Below are 25,251 nucleotides of genomic sequence, written 5' to 3' on the forward strand. Positions count from 1 at the left end.
TTTTTACTCACAATCCATCGGACACGCAAGTCATTAGCACTAACAGCTCGCACGGTGACATTATTGGGTGCATTCTTGGGAGGAGCTTGAATGGTTTGAAATTCTTTACAGGGAGCACTCGGAGCTGATGATCCCACTACATTAGTGGCAATAAGTCGTAACCTGTATGTAGTAAACGGTACAAGAGTCTTCACTATAATGGATTGAGCATCCGGTGCAGCGATATCGAAAATTGTTATCCAACTTGTGTTCCTAGCAGTTTGTGCCTAAAAAAATAATGGAAATACATAAATAAATATCAACTTTTTAATAGTTAAATGATCATACCTATTGTATATTAATTTATTTCGTTTCTGAATTTTTACCTGCACTGTCCACTTTGATATTGAGGAATTGCCATCAAAAGCCGGAGTGAATTGCAAAACAACAGAAAATGCCTCAATGTTAGATAAGGCAAGATTGTACGGAGCGTGGGGCAAAACCGGCTTCACTCCCGACTGCATGGAAGCTTCCTTGGATGGTCCATCACCCTTCTCAGTCATTGCGCATATTTCAAAAATATAAAAAGTCGTCGCCTATAAAACAATCAAAGATAAATTAAGGACATTTGATGGGTATGACATGGTCAAGAAATATAAATTGTTTTGCTAAATATTCTTACCTCCAATTGTTCTATCTTGACCGATGTGATGTTGGCTGGGAAAATTTCTTCTCTTTGTGTATTTATTGATTCTTTTACGTGATATTTAAGTCTATATCCGGTGAGAACACCGTTACTTTGTTTGGGTGGTGACCAAACCACCTTCACGGCTCTATCTGATACTTCATCAAATTGAAGACTGGCAACTTCATCAGGAACTGTAAAACAAATGGATATAAAGACCGATGAAGATGTAAAGCATCGAATAGAAATCGGGTCATTGGTTAAATACATACCGTCTTGACTTGTCGTGACTAGGATATATTCACTACGTTCACCATCACCGGGATCAGTAAAACAAACGACTGTTATGTTGTAGGTGGTGAACTTCTCCAGTCCGACCATTACTGCTGTCTGTTCTGCCAAGGGGTCCAGCAAACTAGGAGGAACACTCATAACTTTTTTCTCCACATTCATCTCCTGTTCTGGATCCCAACGCCAGGCTTGCAGTTTGTAGCCCTTAAAATGAACAATGTCAAAATTTTATAAAAGGTACTTGATGATTATATTTTATTTTTAAATTAAATGGATCGATAACTTACTTGGTTAATTCCATTAATTTTCTGCGGATCTGGAGGTGTCCAGGAAACTGAAATCGCCGTAGAGTTGAATGGTACGGTCTTTACATTGACTGGTGGGGCTTCCGGTACACCTTCTTTAGTTTTAATTTTGGCACCATCCGTAAACACACCGACTCCTTTGTCATTGTAAGCGGCAATTTGTACGGTATAGTCTTTCCAAGTTATCAGATCTTGGATGAGATAATTTCTCTGTGCAGCGTTGGTAATATTTTGATCAGTCCACGGACTGTGATTGTACCCGTATAAACGATAGCGAATTACGTAACCCAGAATATGTCCGTTCCTATGTTCATCCATCGGTGGTTGCCATTGTGTTATGATTTCCGAAGACGACCTCGCTGACCCTACAAATCCCAGAGGAGGACCGGATGGTGCTGTGGGATACATTGAATATTATGAGAAACACTACATTATTACATAATATAATATTACACATTTATTTGACCAAAATAACATTTAAGAACAAGCAATTTAAAAATACCAACATTGATAAGCATGCCAAGTATGTAATGGTTTATGAATATGGAAGTGCTGTTAGCACTCACCCATGCCATAGATAGAGACTGTAAAACTTATACCTATAGAATACCAAACCTTGATATCTCAAAAATATAAAAAAATATTTATTAATGACATTGCAATAATAACCATACAACATTTACATGTTATGCATTAGTGCAATACATGCAAAATAAACTAATTTTTATATGTAAATTATAAATGTTTTAAAAATGAAACAATAACTAGGAGAAAAGGCATTCCACAGAGACAGACTATTGTGACAAAAATATAATAAAATAATTTGTAAAAATCCCTAACATGTGAACTTAATATAATAATTACAACAAAAATAGCACAAATATGTCATTATTATGAACACAATTTAATACATATTTCAAATGAGAAATGGAATGTAAATAACATATTGTGTAAAAAAAAGTTATGGGAAATGAAAGATTGTGTGAAAATGTGAAAAGATAAATGGTGAAATGTGTCAACATGAAACTGATTACTAGGCAAGCAGAATAATACCTTGGCAGCATATCAAGTCGCTGGCTGTGTAACAATACAACACCAGTAACTAAGGATTCTTTACATAAGAGAAATGTTCAAGCACTTGCTAATGTCATTTTCTATTTAGTTTAGACATCAGTATCTAGCGGATGAATTTGGAACATTTTGATACTATGATAATGTTAAATAAGATCCACTGAAAACTATTTCATCATAATTTTGCATATCCCTATTGAAATATTAATAAAAACCAAGCGATAAACCAGCCTATTCATAGCACTTAAAGCGAGTTAGTCTCGTATCTGTTGATGACTGTATGTTGGTCAATTTGTCCATTCATATGAAAATGGTAGCATCTATTATGTGCTTTTAGATTTATTGTACATAAAAATTAAGTACAAACAGAGCCAATTGGTGACAAAGCAAATCCAATACTTTTTAAAAATTGGATGGATAGAATGATTTAGAAAATCTAAGATCAATGTAGCATTTGGACATTGAACTACAGAACTTGTGCGCATGATAACATAGAAAATGTGATAGAGTTATTATTTACCTTCTTGCGGGAGTGTTACAACACTGGTTGGATCTGACGGAGTTCCCTCTCCCACGGCATTGATAGCCGATACCCTGAACTGATATGCTGAAGCCGCTTTGAGACCGGTTAGCAAAATCCAACGCTTCGAAGAAGAAACATTGCTGAGTTCCGTAATCCAGTTCAGTAGAGGGTCTGGAATAGGACCTAAAAATACAATAATGTTTTCAGTCCTAGTCTACAAAAATTTGGACAAACACAAAATATCGTTGACAATAATGACATACTTTTATAATATGAATTATATTTTGATGACAAACATTCACTATAATTTGAAGGAATATTATTTTCAGTTCATTGAGGCAAATGCAAAAACATTGCACATTTACAAAATATTGTTACTGATAAATACTGGTACGAGAAAAAACATTTTCAGACATTGCCTAGTATGTAGAAGAAACATTTAGTCAGATAAATCTTACGCACTTCAATAAAGGTTTCAGCTCTTTAACCTTACAAAAATGAACAGATGGAAGAATTGAAAAAAATATTAATGTTACACAGTATCTAAAGTGGTCATTTAAGCCGGAAAATGACAGATCATAATCCCGTAAATGCTTAGGCTTCCATATTCCATTCTGAAAGATATTCTTCATCTCTGTTGTAATATATGCCAAGAAAAAATAGTGTTTAAAAGTTATGTATTCATATAAAAATGAAGATGTAAATTACCTAATTCAGGTACTTCGCGCTTCTGCACAATAAATTTCTTGATAGGAGAATTTCCATCAAAGCCAGGAGTCCAAGAGATGTTGATAGCTCTGATAGAAGGTCCATCGAGCCGGACTGCCTGGATGTTGGTAGGGGCGAAGGGTAGTTCTATGACAGAGAGCATGGCGTGGCGGGTGTGGTTACCCCCGGGAGAGGTCACAGAGCATGTATAGTCGCCTGCGTCACTGGCACGCACGGCACTCACTTCCAGGCTGCCATCAGGACCCACCCAAACTCGAGATCCCGAAACCATTATCCTACAAGTTATAATATTTTAAAAAATATATATTTAACACATTATAATAATTAAGGTACATTTATTAGTTTTATGACATAACATATAAGGATAATATTTAGTTTTATTTAAAAAAATTAATATTTAGGAAGCATAGTAATTCGTATTTAAAACTAAAACATAGACATTAAAATACTAAAAAAGACTAAGACTAATTAAATATTCAATGTGACAATTTTTTTCAATAAAAAAAATTATCGTTGAAATTTTCCATGGAGGTATTAACTCTATTGATGTCACATGAGTCCGGATAGAATACAAAACTTGATATATCGCGCTTATTTTTTTATGATGAAGTCGTATTTTGCTATAACAAGCCTAAATACTAATACCGTCCTCAAAACTGAAGAGCTAGGTTTCACCAATCACAAAACCTACCGCTGGTGACAGATCCTCAAAATCAAGTGATAAGGCACGTGGAGAAGGAGTACTCATAGCAGTCAACAAAGACATTACACCTAAAATTATTAAAACAAATAACCCGAATCTAGAACAAATTTTCATAAAAATTGAAACCTCCGCTGAAAACATAATTCTAGAAGCAATATACATTTCTCCACTCTCAGATGTAGAATTGTACAGGCGCCACAATTACTTTGACGTTGAATCTCTCCTCCTAAAATACAACACCTCAAAAATATTTCTAATTGGAGACTACAACTTTCCGAACCTGATTTTTAAATATAGTGTAATGAAAGTGAAAATGACCGTGCAAAAGAATTACTGGACATGGTAAATTTTCATAATTTATTCTAACATAATTTTATCTATAACATTAATGGACGTCTTCTCGATTTAGTTTTCTCAAACTGCCCTACAATGCTTGTTGAAAGATCAAAGGAACCACTTTTACCCGCGGATAATCATCATCCTCCCTTACATTTTAAACTTAAAAATAACCCAAATAAACCTAAATTACGTAAAAACGGGTCTTAACTAAAAAACTGCAGATTTCAAATCTATAAAAGAGCAATTAGAAATCACAGATTGGTCAATTTTACTTGATAAAAATATTAAACAATCAATCACTAACTTATACAAAAAAAAACCTTATTAATTTACATGTACCATATTTTATACCTAAGAGCAGAACTTATCCAGCATGGGTTCAAATGAACTTGTGGATTTGCTAAAAAAAAAAGAGGTATCTACACAAAAAGTATAAACAAAGTGTATTGACGACTACATTGAATTCAGAAATTCTAGAAAGAAATCAAAAGAATTATCAAAATCGTGTTATTCAGCTCACATAAATTTTTTTAGAAAATACAGCTCTGAAATCGAAAAATTTGTGGAAATTAGTAAATAAACTTAACAAAGATAGTACTGATATTTCTCCAGAATTACACTTCGATACCAAAATTGCTAACAGTAATGAATCAATAGTCAATCTATTTCCTGGATTCTTTGAAGGCGTCTACAACCAATAAATTCTTGATGTTGACATACCCACATATGGTTATCACAAAACTACAAACTTATCTAGATGCCAAATCACTTATTTTTATTTTTTAAAAATATTTACACAAATAGTCTTAAAATTAAAGTCCTGCTGAATTGTATACATACAACATTAATGCGCGCGTGATATGTACTTGACATTCGGTAAGCAACTAGCGCATTGTTGGTGGTAGCACTAGAATTCACAAAATATTAGGAAAAGTACTGTAAATGTGAAAACTTACTGCTTATTATGAAACCAGTCAATGTTGTAAGGAACGTTTGCGTCACTCGAAACTTTACATTGCAGAGTTGCTGTGGTACCCAACAGTACTCGGGTATCAACGGGAGGAGCCACTATTTGGGTCCGTACTAAAACAAAAAATGGTTGTTATAAAAATAAACATTAATTAAAATCATGTAATTAATTTTTTTGGGAAATTCTTACCCATCACTTGAAGAAATGCTTCTCCCTCAACAAATCCAGCCTCGTTGGCACGAATGCACTTATATTTTCCAGTATCTAATGTAGATGTTCCAGCTATCAAAAGATCACCCTCATCCAATATTTGCACCCGACCACTGGCATCTTTCGAAGGTGTCAAAATTGTTGTATCTAAAAATATATCAATAAAAGGGGAATAATAAATTATATTATTTATATTTTTTTATTGTATACATACATTATTTTTAACACATTCAATTGGGAAATATTTACACAGTGCAAAAAGGTTCTAAATTACAAGGGATTTTACATACCATTAAAATACCAGGTAATATTGGGAGTCGGGGCACCTGCGGCTCGGCAGGAAAGGGTCGCATCCTTTCCATCTAACACGGTTAAGTTGGAAGGCCCCAGTTCCAGTAATGGCAGCGAAGCTAGCGTACACACACATAAGTTAATTTACAAATACCACAACACACTCAAAATATGTGACATTAACATCCAAATACAAGAAAATAATATGAAATTCGAACAAATAATTGCATTCAGACTGTTTTCTTGTGCGTGGAAGATAAAATTCTAGTCACCTAATGTTGTTAGTAGTGAAAACATGCACTAGGTGATGCATTATAATAAAGTAAATTATAAAATACTGTGTAGTAATAAAAAATCTGAGGCTGAGCAACAGACAAAATAAAATTGTATAATCAATAGAATCCATTTAAAGTTCTATTCCCTATATTTTTCAAAATACTAAATGCATACATACTGGGTGAATTGATGTTATTTGAGAAACTAATAAAATGTACAGGTATATTATTGGCAGCCAGTTTAAGTGAAATGTATAACTATTTTGATAAATAAAAAATGGTTATAAAATATCATGAGGAATATAACTTCATACAAAATCTAGTAGTATTAGTATAGATCACAAAATCAACAAAAGTTAGTAAAATAAAACCAAATTAATATATAATAGTTATGAAGATCTTAGTGGAAAATTATTTAATATATTCTGAACTTGCTAGGACTACAAAATTGATTTATATCCTATAGCAAATTAAATCACCTTGAAAAAAAAAATTACTAAAATAATCAGTTAAATGTAAAAAAGTAGTGCACACAACATAACTGTGTAGTTCTAAGTAAATGAAAATTGGACTACAATATGCGATTGTGAATAACAAATGAGAGAAATCTTATTGATGATTAATTGACAATGTGAAGAACAATGGCAATTAATGACACTGCATTACTCATTTTATCCAAGCATTATAAAATAAGTTATTATCATTCACAATTCCTATGAAACATTTATGATTCCTAGAAATCATAGACACACAAAACTCATTACACTAAAATAAAACACACAGAAATAAAGGAGTGATTTTGAAAAATGTGTTGAATTCTAATAATGCGGTGCTGATAGTAAAATGTTTCAACTACTTTTGAAACTTTTTATCATTATTCAAAATGAAATCTTTCTTACTGCCTGAATCAAAACGGAAATGCTTTAATTGTTTGTCAGATGTTCTCATTCGGATGATTTTCGGTTGGGTCGCTCTTCTATACCGTTTGCCCACTGGACCAGTCAAAGTAATTTAGTTAGCATATTAATCAATGTTATTGTATTATATTTATTGAGACAAAAATCAGATAATTTGGATTATTCAATAAAGAAATGTTATTTTAGAGAAACTTACTTTTCACTTTGAGCCATGTATAAATTGAGGCTTCCCCAGCCTCATTATCAGCTATACATTGGAATATTCCCACGTCTTCTGTCTTCAAGCCTTTAACAACCAATGATCGGTCTTCTTCTACAGCATATCGACCGCCTCCGTGTTCTACTTCTTCGATCTGATTATCATCAGGAAAACTGCCGGCGCTGCCAACTTTTTTCCCATCTTTATACCAAGTGATTCCAGGAGGAGGAACACCCTGAACATCGCAATCCAGTTTTACGATAGATCCATATTCTCCTAAAGTTTCTGTTTTTATGTTACTCAAGAAAACAGGTTTCTCTTGTACAAAAACATTTGCGCTAGATGTAAGGGTTGGATACCCTCCAGTTTTAAGTCGAACTTGACACGTATATTGGCCAGTGTGTGTTAAGCTGACAGATATTAATGTCAATGTTCTATTCCAAGGATCGTTGATGTTGTATGTTATTCCTGCTGTTTCAATAATCATATCATCTTTGAACCACAAGGTTTCAAGCTCGTGTAACGGTCTAGCATTAGCGATACATTGTAGGTTTGCATCCTGCCCTTTGATCACCTGAGTATCTTTGGGTTTAATGATTATCTCCGGAGGGATTTCTTTAATTGTATCTCCGATGACTCTAAGAGCAATAAATGGACTATTTTCTTCCTTTCCTAACTGGGTATTGATTGCACGAGCCCTATAAAATATTATATCGGAATTAATTATCCATATTACGGATTAAAAAGTCAACAAAATCGGTTTTAGAATTAAAGATTATAATTCATTGGATATACAATACCTATAGGCCTTGTCATCTTCCTTAGAACAAGAAAGAATAACAAGCTGATGATTGGAAGTTACAGCATACTTCTGATCATAGCGTAGTGGACCATCTTCATCCTGCCAGAATACAGAAGGAGCAGGATTGGAGTCTATTTCGGGCAAATCTATAATTGCCGCATCACCTGACTCCACGGAAACTACTTTGTCCGTGGCATCCTTAAACACTCCCATGTCTAAAAAAAATAAAATTGTATTTCCTCAATTTCAAGAATAATTTTATTCAACTTCCAAATAAATAACAATTGATACATACATGCAATGGTGACACGATTCTTCTCGCTATACACAGCTCCTACATCGTTCTTGGCTATACACTGGTAGATTCCAGCATCAGCCCTTTTAGTGTTGTGAATCTTATAGAACAACTCAGAGCTGAAGTCACCCATTGGCTGCCCGTCCTTTAGCCAGCGGTACATTGGCTGAGGTATACCTAGATGCAAAAAAAAAAACAAAAAATATTTTGCTGTGCTAAATTATTAGTATTTTTATACGAAAATAAATTTAAATATTTAGAACTTTTTATACAAAACAATAAAAAATATACTTTTTATATCTACGTGTTTTGAAGTATCACTCGATCATTCAATAATATTTTTTTATTTATGAAGGAGTTGATACTCAAATATAGTAAAAATAATTCAACAACATTAAAAGCACCTAATGTTCGAAAAATGATTGACTTACAAAAAGTCTATTGTTAAATTATAATTAACAAATAAAATTTTGTAACTATGCACCTAACTTAAACAACAAAAGATGACTTTTGACTTATTTCAAAAGTACAAATTAGAGAAGCAATAGTTTTGTAATTAATCTCTCGCAGGGATATGGTTAATTTTTATTGTTTTATTTATTCCCTCCCATCTAACTTTCACCCTAAATAGCATGACAAAGATGAGTATGTACCTATTTAAAAAAAATACAAAAAAGGGGTGCAATTATTTTATAAACTACGTATCCAGACATGTAACTAAACATAGTATAATATTTGTTGTAAATAATAATTATTTACGTTTTGTCAACAGCTTTTATTAAAATAAAGTAAATATGGGATGGGTACCATGGTACGTATTCTGATGGGAAGTTAAAATGTATATTCAATTTTATCTACAAAGTAAAAGGAAGTTTTCTGTATGAAAAATACAATAGGTTTAGATTTTTTTTTTCTAAACATGTTCAATTACCGATTACCGACGAATATAATTGGAATTTTATTACAAATAGTCCCACTTTCGTACATAAATATCTATACTAGTTTATACCGCCGCAGTATTTACCGATGAAGATAGCCGTTCATAATCGCGCGCCACGAATAAATTACAGCGGTTGTGAAGTCTGCAATCAGTGGGCAATCTATACGAACTCTAGAATTTATGTGGAATTATTATGCACTTTTGAAAAATCTTATAACAACGACTACGGTAATAATGGGAAAAAATTTAACACCTGTATTAAACACATACACATATAATATATTATCAACAGTCTTGTTAAAATACGCGGAAACGGAATTCAAAAAATCAATCAGAATTAAATGAAAAATGTAAGTTTTTCAATGAGATATAAAATAAGAATAAAATCCTCGAGATTTGGTTTAAATGTGTTGATATTTTTGAGATCTTTCGATTAACTTATTCATTTATACCCTCGAAAAAAAATGTGTTGTCTTTCGTCTTGAAAATAAGCTGAAATTGCTGACTTGACTTCTTCATCACCTGTAAATTTCTTTCCTCGAAGATTTTTTTTAAAATTTGAGAATAAATAATAGTCGGACGAGCCCAGGTCTGGACTGCAGGCAGGGTGGTTTAATATTTGGATGCCACATTTGTGAAGAGCAGTCATTGCAACATTGCTCCTGTTCGAGGTGCGGTGTCCTGGAGAAGCGAGAGACCTTCGGTAATTATTCCTCTTTCTCCTTTTCCCCTTGACAGCTTTTTTAAATTGCCTCGGTAGATTAGCGTCGTGTGTTCCAATTATAGTGTCACCATTTTTCTTATGGTCAATCAGCAGAATATCCTCTATATCCCAAAAAACAGTAGCCGTGACCTTTCCGGCTGCTTGCGATACCACGAACTTGTTGGGGGCGGTGTGCCACTGAATGAAATCTTGTTTTAATTCAGACTCATAATGATAGACCCACATTTCATCTCCGGTAACAATTCCATCCAAAATTCTTAATGTCTCGGCGAAGGTCTGAAAAGTCGAGGGAACTTTCGACGCGCTGTAGCTTTTGATGCGACGCCGACGTAAGCATTCTCGGCGCCCATCATGCACTTACCTTTGACATACCAAGATGATGTTGGATTCTCAAAATAAGTTTTATTGTTGTATTTACATGTTATAGCAGAAATAATTGCAATTACTCATATTTTTATATAAAATCATTCACAGGTATTTTTGTCAATATGATTTGCAAACTACATGTACGCATCGAATCGGCCGGATAACTGCGCTATGAAAAGAACGGCCGATTCATTGCGCAATGAGTGTCATTTCTTTACTCGTATGACTTATTAGTCTGATTATTTTAGTTTAAAGAGATATCGAAAAGTGTATTTTATTATCTGAATATTATTTTTATTTTAAAATATACCTAGTGGATGAATGATCATATGACAGGGCGATTCCTGGTTCTATACAACCATCTGCCACAATAATGCGTGTAGACGACATTCTTAGTACCGATACATCTACTTCAAATTATCAAACCAACCATCGACATCCCACCATTCACAAATATCATCAGAACATATACGTCCGTTCCCGAAAGCTTCTCCGAGAAAACAAACCCGTGTGAGAACAAGAAATCTTAAAAGTGCTGTGATCACCGATACGCTAGAAAAAAATAGAAATGCGCACTATATTCTCTATGGTGTGTCACGAGACATGTGGTATTTATACCTATTTATATTTATTTATGCCTTTTAAGGCATACGTATTTTTTCCTGTCAAAATTGCTCCTGAAATAACTATGTCAAAAATGTATTAATTTAATAAAAAATATTTGCTTATCTTCACTGATAATTATTTATACTCATGTCTCACCGTGTTTAATGTATAATTACTGTCATATATGCTTGATACTATTTCTTACCAAAATAACTCCACCGGAATTTGTGTTTAAGTTGATAAATCTTTCATTTCATTCCTATGTCCATTTCATCACACCCATTAGCCTTTTCAAAGTGGCGGTGTTTTGAAACAGACAAATTGAGTTCTTTACAAAAACTATATTTTTATTATTTTATAATAATTTAATCAACAATTTTGTTTTAAATACGAGTGTGTACAGTTTTAATAAAATTGAAGTTTGCATATAAGCGGCCTTTTTCATTGCGGATGTCCCCTACTTCAAACAAACCACAACAGTTACGCATTGTGTATGTCTCGTGTAATGTATGTCATAAATAAATGTGATCTGAGTGGACTGTGGTTATATAATTAAAAAATAATCATTTATATGTAAGAAGTCATTTAGGAAATAGATTTTTTCTCAAGCCCGGGTGTTCTGCGATGTGATTCACCACTGTAACTGGGCCTCCTGGCCTGCTGAGGTGCAACAAAAATGTAAAATAACAAATACGTATTTCAAAAGTAAAGTATTTAAACAGCCATATTATTAACAAGATTTGAATAAAAGGGGGGGGGTACGGACCGCAGATTACTCGATGTTTTAGTGTTACATTTTGTATTTTCGCTGAATATTCTCACGTGTATTGCCCCTACTGAAAACAAAGTTTGATTAAAAACTCCAGAATTATTATACAACGCGGAAAAAGATGAGCGATACAAGTTAAAGCGAAAAAGTTACAATTTTATATTACAATGTTAGCACGTTGTATGAGTATAGGTAGTGGAATATAAAACAAACTCTAAGCCATACTTAGAAAGGACTAAATCAATATCAATGAACAGCCAGAGAGAAGAGATATTTAATTCCTCCAATAACGTATTAACCGCCTAAAAGTTAATTTGTGTTCATCAAAGTCAGGCGATACAATAAGTTTTCATGAATATATTTTATTAAAAGCTTTTTTCAATCCCCTAAAACAGTTAATCTAAAGCTTGACAGTAAAAAAACCGTTCAAAATACGAGTGTTTCTTTTAATTTGTACATTCGCAAAAGTTTGGTTAAAATTAGATAATTAAGTAGGAGTGTTTCAACTCATATATTCATCATAAATCAGAATAGAAAGCAATAACTAGTAACTAGTATATTCGTAGTTTGTAAATTTATAATGATTATTAGTTGATTTTGCTAAAATACCAAGTAACGCGTGCAAAAGTATATGCCTTAATATGCATATCTGAATTATTTTTAATAATTCAAAATATTACTTTCATAAAATGTTTTTATCAAGATATGATGAAATATAATATATGTGATATATGATGCCCGCACAAACAAACTTATTATCTTTTTAATTTATTGCAAGAAACAAATTACAAAAGCATAAATCTTGCGATAGCAAAAATAACAATTCATCAATAGTCAGCCTGGTTAAAAATAATTCATTGATTTAGAATAATATTTGAAAAAACATTTCGTCAGTTTAAAATAAAGAGATTTTTTTATTTATTTATTTATTCATATTTTTCGCTTACAAACTATAATTAATAATAAAAATAATGTGACCTCACTGGGGTTTCCCGTGCCGAGGACAATTAACAATTTAGTTTTTTTTTTATTACATTTGAGAATAAACAAAGAAGACTCACTTAAAAAACAAACATAATTAACAAATATTCAGACAGTTTTAAAAACAAGGTATTTATATACATCTATATTATTTATATTACAAAACACACAATGAAATCAATTTAACTCGGGTTGTGGTCCCGTGCCTAGTGTCGTGGACTCATGGATCCGAGGATCGCACCCCACTCTACCACAACTCGATTTCCATTTTATAATAGTGAGTTATTTACAACTCGTTGAAAATGGCCACCAAAATTGAAATATTTGGGTAAATCATAAGAATGCAAAGATTTCATTTTCTAAAAAAAAAAAAAACAGTCAAATTTAATTAATGTGTGTAAGTTAATTAATTAATTTATCATCATAATTCCCTTTCCGCACCTAATGGTGCATAGGGCATTGCATTGGTACACCAATCGCAGCATATCTTGATCATTTTTGTTACATGAAGGTAAGATGCTTTGTCTTATGCTTCAGGTACCAGTCCATGGACTATGAAATATTCTAGTGTGAAAACACCCTTTTAAATAAATATTTCATATCAACCATGTCGGGAATCGAACCCGAGACCTCTTACATGGCAGGCAAACGCGCTGGCCATTACACCACGAGGCCGACTAACTAAGTTAATAATATTGTATACGACGATTAATTAAGTTGATAATATTGTATATGATAGGATAGGGCCATCAATTTTTTTTTTATTTGTTCATTATTTGTAAAAGTTAAGTTAGAAAATTCGAAAGAGATTCTTTTGAATCTACATAAGTCCAAACACATATCTAAATAAAACAATAATCAAGCTTCAACAATATTTTGAGTTTGTCCAAATTTTTTAAGACAAGGACTGGATTCAACTCCCTGGGGAGCTGTTAATACTAACATATTACAACAGAGATTAATAACATTTTAGAGAAGGTAATATAGGGCTCATTACATGTTACAATGTTACACAGTGTGTAAAGTGGCCACTTAAACCAGCCAATGACAGGTCATAAGCCTTGTAAATGCTTAGACTTCCATATTACCTTCTCTAAAATGTTCTTTATCTCTATTGTAATATGTTAAAAATTAAGCTTATAAATAAACAATTTTACACATCTCACTAAAAAAATACTAGAGTTGACAAAATATTGTTAAATGTGAATTCATTTAAAATCATTTAAGCACTTGAAGTTTTGAAAACATTTATAAATAGTTCCGTTTTAACAGTAAAACTATATACCTATAATTATATATTGTATGGCAAAATATCGAGGTTTTAGGTACTGACAGAATGCATTAAGTCATTAAAACAAGTTCCGAGATAATCGCATTTAAAGCTTTTTTATTCTTTCAACGCATTATTTCTCCCAGAATTTTCTTTCATTTTATTATCAATTTAATTTTGAAAGAGTAATCTTTATTATAGCATAAAATTTGAAATCAACATCTTGCACCTATATTTTTAAATATTTGAAATATATAAAGACTGTTGACTTCATGCATTCTGTCCACATTCTGTCAGTACGGCCTCGATATATTAATTTATCTCTGGCTTCTATGAAAAAATCTTGTACTTTTCTACGATATTAAAACTACATATATCTACCCACCTTAAGAAGCTCAAAGGAATAATGTGCTATTCAGTTGTTTGATATAAAATCTCTTTTAAAGAAATCAACTGACCATAAGAAAGAAATTTCAATAAAATGCGTAACGTATTTCAGAGAAATGAATTTAATGTTTCAGTGTAACTTCATTTCTCACGAATTCCTAAAGCGATGTAGTAAATCCTACTTAATGGCGGACGCGACCTAGCTAACTGCACATTTAGAAGTTTTCATTATCGTTTGCGCTTGTACTACTACACAATGCCTTAAGTTTGTTATATAGTTAAAGTATGTATTTAAAGGTATCGCGTTATAGGTTTACTCGGCAGAAATTAATCCGACTATTAAGACTAGTTTTTTATTATGTACATATCGTAAAAACAATTGATTATGACATGATGCAGATCTCGTATGGTATATATATAAAAGATATAATATATTATATGTATTTACTTTCCGGTTGGATGCGCCGTCCTACTTCTGGGAAAAAGTTAATATCGTATCCACGTAAGATGCATCTAAATATAAAATTTACACGGAAAGCTTCAGCCAGCTTATAATGGTCGGGACGGGGTGTAATCGGATTGGCAGCGAGATGGGATCCCTTAATGCGAGTTTTCGCAATAAGAAATTGGAAAGACGTCTTTATGTAGGTAAACCGGTACCCGCATTAAAAATATAAAGATCGACTGATTTTGCTAATGAATCCATTCCCCATATATATTAGGTATTATATTATAATAATGCGATATTCAATGGCATAATCTTCGGCAAAGTAAATCCGCGATGGATTCAATTTACGTTCATAAAAAACTCTCCGGAATACAAACGTTCGAGAACAAAAAACCGGAGACAAGATGCGCGTATTCAAACGAGGCATGTATAAATGTTGATTTGTTTCTTGTAGTGAAATTCCCAGCTTTCAGCCGGTTACATGATTTTTTCCCACAGGATGCCGCGGGGTGGTGTGAAGCCGACACGTGTGGAGGGAGGAACAACAAGGAGCGAGGCAGACAGCCCTTAGTCCTTAGTGCGAGTATAGGTACCGCTACTGCCAGCGCGAGATCTACAAAGGATTTATTTGAAGCACTTGAACATGCTTTCAATAATTTATGTAAATAGACAGCGGGATTGAGGGGAAGGCATAAGACACTCGATATAATAAGAAAATGGGGACCAAAGTTCGCAAAACGCGCGTAAAACATTTTTGGGTAATTTATTTGTGTATTTGAAAATGTAGAAAAATTAATCTTATTCACACATATTTTAATGTTTTGGAGTATAAAAAACCAAATAGGTACAATGTACATGTACATATTCGGAACTTTAGTTAAAATTTAAGCTAGGTGAAGATTGAATTACTGGCTTCGTCCCTTTTCGTTTTCAATAATGCAGGGGTGTGTATTTAACCACATACCACCATCACTACTATCGTTTATCCTGCCTCCTGCCAGCCAACTGAAGCGATGCACATCGGAAATCGGATGTACACCGACCTGACCTACGTTACATTCTGAGGGGTGATATTTTGTAACGGATGTCGTAAAAAAAACCTCATCGGAAGCCCATATTGAGGAAGTATTTTAGGGTGTAATTTAATTATCATAAAAAACATAACATTATGGTTTCAATGGTACCTCACTTCATTTTCAAGAATACGAATAGTTCAGATCTCGGAGTGTTCGCAAATTTCTGGCTTGAAAGCTAAGAATACTTTGTTGTTATTAAAATTGACTTCACTAAGTATAACGGGCTTATGGCAGCACCGAATGACGGAATGCACTCAACGTGATAATAAGGATGAGACTAGCAGGGAAAGAATGTAAAATTATAAAAGTAAAATTCAATCAAAAGATTCGTAGCAACTTGGAAATAACTGAATGCTCTCGGGTGTTAAATATTAACACATTTATTCGGGAAGTATTGAGAATACCTTAATTAAAATAGTAAGTCCAGTTATTTGTGCCTCCTTTACAATAATTTACGGCCGCTTTGTACAGATCTAAATTAGAACAATCCCTCACGCTATTAGGAACCCTTATCGAGGAGAAAATAAGAGAATATAACGTTCATGGACGAACGGTGCGTAGGTCTATTTTTTATGTGCCCTATTTTTTATCAACCGACTGAGTTGGGAGTCTACAGGTCTGCACTGTATAACTACCTGCTGTGCGCTAGTCCCATCGTACTCTATCTGCCAGGTAAAATTGGCTCGAAATTGTTGGAATAAATTTCTCTTCTCCCTTAGTAACTTCTAGAGACTCTCGCTATTTTATAGCAGTTCATATTACTTGGGAAGCAAAAAATACAATATAAGCCGAACTACCGAGAAGTACCTGTGCCCTGTGCCTATGTACGAACAATAATGTACGTTCGTTGTGCGTGGGAGTAGGCAACACTTTTTACAGGCGGAAAAGATAATCTCCCTGTGTCTATATTTGTTTATAGTTTTAAGTACTTTCACGAGAAACATTTTTATACTGATTGTCTTGTTATTCGAATTTACGGTAGGTAAGCTTTTTATAGAAAGTCAAGACGTGAAAGGTTCAAGATAGTTTTAGAAAATCGGAAGAAAAATAAAGAAAACACCTTGTTTTCTAAACATTATATATTTTACCAATTTCGTCAATAAGATAAATAAAAATAAACCTGCAAGAAACATTTTTTTATCTAATGCGTAGGAAGCAGGTATTCGTTTTCTATACCTAGTATTATACCAACATCTATGTACAAATATATATTATTTATATGCATCGTCTTTTTTGGGTGATCTCGTGTAGGCTGGATTCATTCCGACGTTTAGGCTACCGTTGCAGGGGCCATCTTCAGAGTAAACTATGTTTACCGCATGATTATCACATAGTAAAGTTTAAGCTTAAGGTGGCTCCTGCAACGGTAGTCGAAACGTCGCACAGTGGTTGGAATGTCAAATCTGACTAGGCGTCCATCAATTTTCAAAATATTTTTTAATACCCAGTAATATTACTAAATGTATTTATAAATGTCCCGAATTTCAGAAAATATATTTTTTTAAATATTTAGCAACACTATTTATCCGTAGGGGCGCTATCAAAGTTGCCTTTAAATTCACAAACGTTTCTGTGTTGAAAAAGTCACGTTCGCTTACCCGATTTTACAACGCCTTTTATCCAAAGTTTAAGAAAAAAGTTCTAAACTTTAATATCAATATGTCAATTGGAGGCATGTTGATAATAATTTATTATTTATCAATCAATTTTACAATAATTAAATACAATTAATGATTTCAAATAAAAATACGATTTATGAAGTAAATAAAAATGTACACGAGGTTTGAGTCGACCTGCAGTTTTTTCTCTGCAAGGTACACCTTTTATTTTAATTTTATATTATACTACAAAGTGATTAGATTGAAAAACATTTAAAAAAAAACAGTTGCCATCGTGCGCTACTGTGGTTAATATCGCTTATTTTCCTTTCAAACAACTCAATTGTTAGAAGGATTGTCTTTAACGATTCGCGCATTTCTGTTGCATTTCGAGTTAATATTTTTGTTTTTTAAAGGAATAACCCGCTAAGCCTCTTCTTTAGAGGCTTGTCAGCAGGTAGGAAATGAGATATGGAAGGAAGTTATGAAAAATATACCACAACACCCAGACCAATTGAGAACAAATCATTCTTGGATTTTTTTTCTTGCAACTGGCGGGAATCGAACCCGCGATGCTAGTTTCACAGTTAGATGTCTTACCAACTGCGCCACAGCGCCTGACTTCTTAATACTTAAAACATTTTATTAAATGTTAGTCAATAATTATATGTAACCACTTACTTACTTTTCTGTCTACCGGTTTCGTCAGGACACTGATCACGCTAACGTGCAAATCTCACTATACATCTTTACCATAGTACCTAGTTGCACTACTACTACCATCACGCCATTTCCCCGTAGGGGTAGGCAGAAAGGATGGACCGCCACAAACCTCTATCCTGACATACATTCCAAGCTTCTTCTACATTCATACGTCTTGTCATACATGCCCTTCGGTTCTATCTGCTTTAAACATGACCAGACTTAAGATTTTGGTTTATCTGTTCATGCAACGTCTTCCTAGTTACACAAGAATATAAAACCAACGTGTTGGTACGACACATGCTCATAGTAGTTAACATTTACGTGCACTAATTATACATATTTTTTTATGTTTGATGTTGTGGGAAAAATAGTTGAAAAAAATGATAGTGTATTTAGTGTCCTTACGAAGAGACAGGTACATCTCGAAACCGACACACATAGGAAAGTCGGTATGTAGTTATAAACAATTATTTACTGACATTTAATAATAATACATTAGATAATGTTTTAGAGATAGTACAAGAAACTATTTAAAAAAATAAGTTAACCTTTTTATCGAAAAATGTATTGTACTATTTCGTATTGATAAATTATATTTAAAATGTACCCAAAGCAACAGAACCCTTTATCGATTAATAAAAAATAAAAAAAGTGACTAAATAAATGCATTTCGTTTTCCGATTTCTTGGAACCAGAGACATCAATTTACCAAACCAATAACATAAAGCAGTTTTTATTTCCAAATATAAGACAAAAAACAAAGAGGTTACAAAATTTAATCTTACACGGTTAAAATGTTTTTATATTAATTACTTTGTCATTTGTTAACTTTTACATTTAAATAAACTTGGCGGCCTCCGTAGTGTAGTGGTCAAGACGCTTGACTCACACACGGAAGGTTCTGAGTTCGATTCCCGGTGAAAACACAAAAAATAAGCGTGATTTTTCTCGAGCCTGGGTGTTCTGTGATGTAATTCATCACTGTAATTGGGCCTCCTGGCCTGTTGTGGTGCCAAAAAAAAACTTTGATAATAACACTAATTATTTTATTTCGTTCAAGTTTATTAAAAAACTCATAATAACTGTAGTTTTGTTAATATTAATGCGCATTTTAAACTAGGAAAAATATCATAATCTATTCATGTGAATCGATCATTTGATTATTTATTAACTATTACTCCTAATTACCAATAATCGTGAGAATTACTTCCAGGAATATTTGCTTTTTAAATTGAATACATAAATGTTAAGATCATTTTTTCCAAATATTACAATGTTTTCCCTAGAATATTTTAATCCTTTTTTTTCTTAATCATACACTTATAACCCGTATCTGAATCGCACACCTAATGAACAATACAGATGGTTAAAATTTCTAGAAATTGTTGATATTCAAAATATAATACGAAATTCCCTTGGTGCATTCTAATAAGGCGTATTTGAAAATCCCACAACTCAAATTTTATTATTAATTCATTCAGTTTCCTAAACATAATTAAGGCACAAAAAATACATAATTTAAATAAAAAAAACAATCAAGGTAAAAAATATTAATTTTATTTGTGCTTTTTCTTAATTGTAACTTTTTAAAAACTATTATTGTTATTAGTTAAGTCAGCTTATTATTAGTTATGTTGGCCTCGTGGTGTAGTGATCAGTGCGTTTGCCTACCATACAAGAGGTCTCAGGTTCGATTCCCGACATGGTTGACATGAAAAATTTATTTAAAAGGGTTGGTTCTAGAATATTTCATAGTCGCTGGACCGGCACCTGATGCGTAAGACTGATCATCTTACCCTTATGTAACAAAAAAAATATCAAGATACGCTGCGATTGGCGAATCAATCCAGTGCCCTATGCACCATTAGGTGCGGAAAGTTAATGATGATAATTTTTTTTTTATATACAACCCATAGGAAATTCTATTAGTATTATTAAATATATTTATTAATGTCTGAAGTTAAATGAATAAAACCGTCTGTTGATGTCGTAAAAAATGTCGAAACTAACAACCGAACACCAAAAAAACTTAAAAAATTAGAATTCGTACGAAAAGTCACATTTCTAGCAAGTATAAGCGATTTCTAGCCAGATTCGATTTCCAACCACTGTGCGTTGAAACGAATCTAACCCACACGGGATTACCCAAAAAGATGACGCATATTGATAAAAGTGACTGTGAAAATCTACGCACCTTTATAAATTATTTACATTAATTATGCCGATTTTCGTCGTAATTTATTTATTTCACATAAAACATTTTTATTTGTTTTGTAATTTGGATATAGTGTAAAAAAATATATACGAGGGTCAGTCAAAAACTAATGCCTCACATTTTATCTCCTTAAAATTGTAAGAAATTATAATGCAATAACATAAAAACTACACTATTGACGATTAATTTTTACTTTACAATATAATATCCGTCCATTTTCACAGTTTTGGTCCAACTTTGAGGGAGAGAGAGGCAGTCAACGGCCTGCCGCTTCACTTTTCGTCAGACAACGGTATTGTCCTTCAGCTTCTTTACAGCGACGAACCCATCGTTTAACAGTACTGACATCCACTGTTGCATCACCGTATACATTTTTCAGTCTTTTATGAATGCGAATGGGCGTTTCACCTTCTGCATTCAAGAATTCAGTCACAGAACGCTGTCTAATACGAACATCGATGCCGGGCATTTTGCAAGCTACTGCAATGCTGTCATATGTTGACGCAGGAAGTTACTACTGCAGTAGACTGTAGAAGAAGGTTTGAGGAAAAGCGCCAAATTCAAAATTTTCACTAAACTAACTTTATTTACGCAGAAAAAAATAGGAGGCATTAGTTGTTGATTGACCCTCAGAGTATATGTATTAACTTCCCACAACAGATAATAAAAGACATAAATACGCGCAGAAATCTGTCGATCAAGTTATTACGATTATATTATTGTAATGCGTATCTTAGTATCGAGGCACCGAATCGCGTACGCTGCCGCGCTAACCATCCATCACCACGTTAGGCAGGTCATCCCATAATCCTATAGTTTATTTACCACTTACATCTCACATACCCTCTCGGAGCTCTGTTGGGAATTAACAAAGGTTTTGAACTCTCCAGCTGAAGAATGTTTAGGTAACTTTGGGCCTTTATGGAAAAGTTTTACCGCGTGCCGTTTTGTAAAAGCCACAATGTAATGTATAATATTTAATACTGTTAATGGTTCTCAGCGTAGAATATTAAATATGTTATGCAAACATGTCTTAAGAGGACGTATAAAACACGAAACTGGCATGTTAAAAATGTTGCGCGATTTTCGGCATTTTAACTCAACTCCCTCGTACATACTCGTTAATTTTCTATAACTTTGAGTTGTTCACTTTTCGATAGACCTTATCAGATGAAGAGTAAATAAATTGAATGTTTGATTCGTAATAATGCCAGACTAATATTTTACATATACGACAAGAAAGTTTAAAACAAGAGCGGGGAACCAAAACGATACAATAATAGTAGCACTGCCTCAGTATAACATTCCCAGAGTTATGGAGTTAGTTTGTGATAGGGTGGTCGAAGTTTGTTCCTTATTAATGTTATACGGAGGAAGAAATACGTGTCAACCTAAAGTTATGCTCATCACGATTGCACAATACCCAATAATGTAGTCACTAAATAGACACAGAAGTCATAATAAACACGTAACATAAAACCCGAACTTACTACAACGCATTTTCATATTGATATTGAACATTCTTAATTTAAGCGTATCTTAGGTGTCTAAAATATGGTTTTATGCACCACGGCCGCAATTACAATCGGACATCATACTTTCGCCATGACGTCACAGTTTAAAAAAAATAAAATATTTGCGTTTTTATGGTTTACCCAAATATTTCATTTTGAGGGCCATTTTCAATGAGTTGTAAATAACTCACTATTTAAAAATGGGAATCAAGTAGGGGTAGAGTGGGATTCGAACCACAGACCTTTGAGCCGTGAGTCCAAGACACTAGCCATGGGAACATAACACGATGTAAGATAAGTTGAAGATAAATTCTTCCGGGTGATTACTAAGATACACTACCGACGCTCTATCTTCAAGTTTTGGGTAGGTACATCGATATGTACCAAGGGAAACGTACGCCACGGTACACATATCTACGCACTAATATGACATGCTTTCATTCTGACGTCATAGTTGAAAATAAATTCTCCCTAACGATTTCGAAAATACACTACCAACGCTCTATCTTCAAGATTTGAGGTAGGCACATCGGTATGTACCGACGGGTCTAGTACCCCACGGTGCACATATCTACTCATTAAAAGAGACAAAAGTTTTGTTCCAACGAGCAATTTTTGCTTTAATTAAAATTTTTATAATTTTTTATTAATTCTTCGGAGGCGACTAATTTTTTTCTTAAGGATTTAGTCTGGTAATACGAACGCAAAATTTAGTAATCATACGATTTTGCCATTTTAAAAATAATGTTTTTTTTTAATCGCGCAATAATAAAAAAAATAAAAAAACATAAATTTGATAAAAACAATATTTTTAAAGGTATTTCTGTTAAAAAATATACTTAAAAGTTTTATGTAACTAAAATATAATTACTTTTAGACCGGCAGATTACGCCGTTTAAAATTCAGACTAAACTTAGGTATCTGGGATCTCAATAAAGACTAAGTATTGAACTAAAATTGGTTGTAATAATTTAAAGATAATAAATTGAACATGAAAGTGGCCAAAGCCAAATTTTTTATTTTATTTTGAAAAGAAATATAAGCATTTTAAATCACATACATTTTTGTGACATTCTCCTTTATTTCTACTTAAAATTATGCCTTCGGTAATACTTAAAAAAAAAATGTTGAAATACTTTAGTTGAAATCTTTTTTTATAGAATCGTATTCTCTCTTTTTTAAAAGAAGATAATTCTTGTTGTAATATTCAATTTAAAACAATATCTTATTGACTTTTTTATGACCTTCAGACTTGCCCTAATCATTTTCGGTAAGGGAAATGAACTTGCTTTTACGTCAAAGAATTTTTATGGGCCGACATTTTGCCAATACATGAAGAATAAATTTGTAAACACTTCTGCATACTCAATTCATTTTTATTGTGTAAAAAAAATTAATTTTAATTTTTGATTTGTTTAGTTTGTTTATTTATTTAATTAATTTGATTTATTATTTTACAATCTTTCTATTTATTTGTTTAACGTTTTTTGTATAAATATATTTTTTTAAAACGATAATTAAATAAAAAATCACAAGTATTACAGAAATCATACCATAACTTTCGAATATTATTGCGTTACATTTGAAAAGTAATTTCTGAGATTGTACCATGGATTGTGGATACAATATTGTACAGTACGTTCTCATGTTTAATAAGCATATTAGATTATTGTATTAGTGCCTGTCGGTGAACCAAGGAAACGTACAATTTTTGGTCGTGTAAGCACGCACATTGAAATAATTTATAACTTAAATAACTTTTTGTTACGCACACATAGCGAAGTTTATTCTAGATTAGAGTAGACTGTACATGTTTTACGCTAAAATGAAAACACCGAAGAATATTAATTAAATTCCGCATTTTTTTTCATCGATCAAGAGGTGAAAGACATCTTGCAGGCAGTGACAGTGTGAATATGGTATGAAAGCTAGATTTAGCGAGGAGTCAAGGATTTAGGTAAACACGGGCGCGATGAGCGCAGGCCACATAATGCTGGTAATATATAATTCAGCTGAGCGCCTTCGTGATGAATAGTAGACCCTGTGCGGTGAATGGTAGACACTAACCACTGCTGTACTGTATACCAAACAACCTAGTCCCTAGTCCCTAGTCCCTAGTCCGTAGTCCGTAGTCCCTTCCCGAGTGTCCATTCTCCGCTGTAGTGGCAACTGGCTACTGGGAACTGAGGCACCTCCGGTCACGTGGGAGCAAACGGGAATGGATCTTGAGACGTGAATGCTCCAGGGCCTCGATTATGATAGGAAGATAAAAACGTCATACCTTCACCTTGACGGTATAGTTTAAGATAAATTCGCTCTAGCGAGTATAAAGATATACCTACCGACCCTCCCCCTTCAAGTTTTGGGTAGGTACATCGATATGAAACATGGGGAAGCGTACGTCACGGTACACATATCTACGCTTTAAAATGACAGCTTCAGTATGACGTCATAGTTGAAGATAAAAGTCTCCCGACCGACTATAATAGTAAACTACCGATACCCACCATCAAGTTTTGATGTAAGTACATCGGTTTATACCGACGGGTCTGGAACCCCTCGATACGTTTATGTACGCATTAAAAGTGTCAAAAATTTTGTTCCACCGAGCAATTTTTTCCTTTAATTATAATTTATTAAAAAATTTAATCGTTTTGAGGTTGGCACTTTTTTTCTTAAAAGCCTATTAAAAATATGCGAGAGAAATAAGTCAATTTTGAAGTCAAATTAAATTCCGACGTAACTGTCACTTTAGTAAAACGAACGCCTAGATGTGAAAATAATGTCGCTAGATTCTGTCCAATTAACAAATAAGAGTATCTAGGTGTTAGAAAGTTACCACTCTAATAAAAAAAATAGTTATTATATTTTTTCCATCTGTTTTACTATCTCTCCGGGTGTATATCGAGACGCTAAAGGAGCCGGCTTAAACTATTAATGAGAAATATTTTTAATGTTAATGACGTAAGGAACGCGGACTAATTGTTTGCGGTCATTCCATTGGCTTGTTTCGATCATATGATGTCGATATGACAAGTAGGTAGAACATACCGAGGTAAGATACAGAT

General features: G+C 33.2%; 1 protein-coding gene across 2 annotated transcripts in view; it reads right to left on the reverse strand.

Annotated features, from left to right (window-relative positions):
* sdk (sidekick cell adhesion molecule) overlaps positions 1-25,251 on the reverse strand; it is a 146,441-nt gene that overhangs the window by 12,000 nt on the left and 109,190 nt on the right. For both annotated transcript variants that reach the window (XM_088231467.1, XM_088231466.1), the window contains exons 3-15: positions 8,585-8,761; positions 8,288-8,504; positions 7,485-8,185; positions 6,096-6,215; positions 5,785-5,952; positions 5,582-5,708; positions 3,563-3,858; positions 2,852-3,037; positions 1,243-1,655; positions 937-1,159; positions 662-858; positions 366-575; positions 12-266 (exon numbers count right to left, since the gene is read on the reverse strand). In XM_088231467.1, the coding sequence (XP_088087593.1) occupies positions 12-266; positions 366-575; positions 662-858; positions 937-1,159; positions 1,243-1,655; positions 2,852-3,037; positions 3,563-3,858; positions 5,582-5,708; positions 5,785-5,952; positions 6,096-6,215; positions 7,485-8,185; positions 8,288-8,504; positions 8,585-8,761 (3,290 nt within the window). The remainder of the gene's footprint in view (positions 1-11; positions 267-365; positions 576-661; positions 859-936; positions 1,160-1,242; positions 1,656-2,851; positions 3,038-3,562; positions 3,859-5,581; positions 5,709-5,784; positions 5,953-6,095; positions 6,216-7,484; positions 8,186-8,287; positions 8,505-8,584; positions 8,762-25,251) is intronic.

This window comes from Micrasema longulum, unplaced genomic scaffold, assembly GCF_059751315.1.
Source record: "Micrasema longulum isolate JH-2025_06_02 unplaced genomic scaffold, ASM5975131v1 h1tg000887l, whole genome shotgun sequence".
Taxonomy (NCBI): Eukaryota; Metazoa; Arthropoda; class Insecta; order Trichoptera; family Brachycentridae; genus Micrasema; species Micrasema longulum.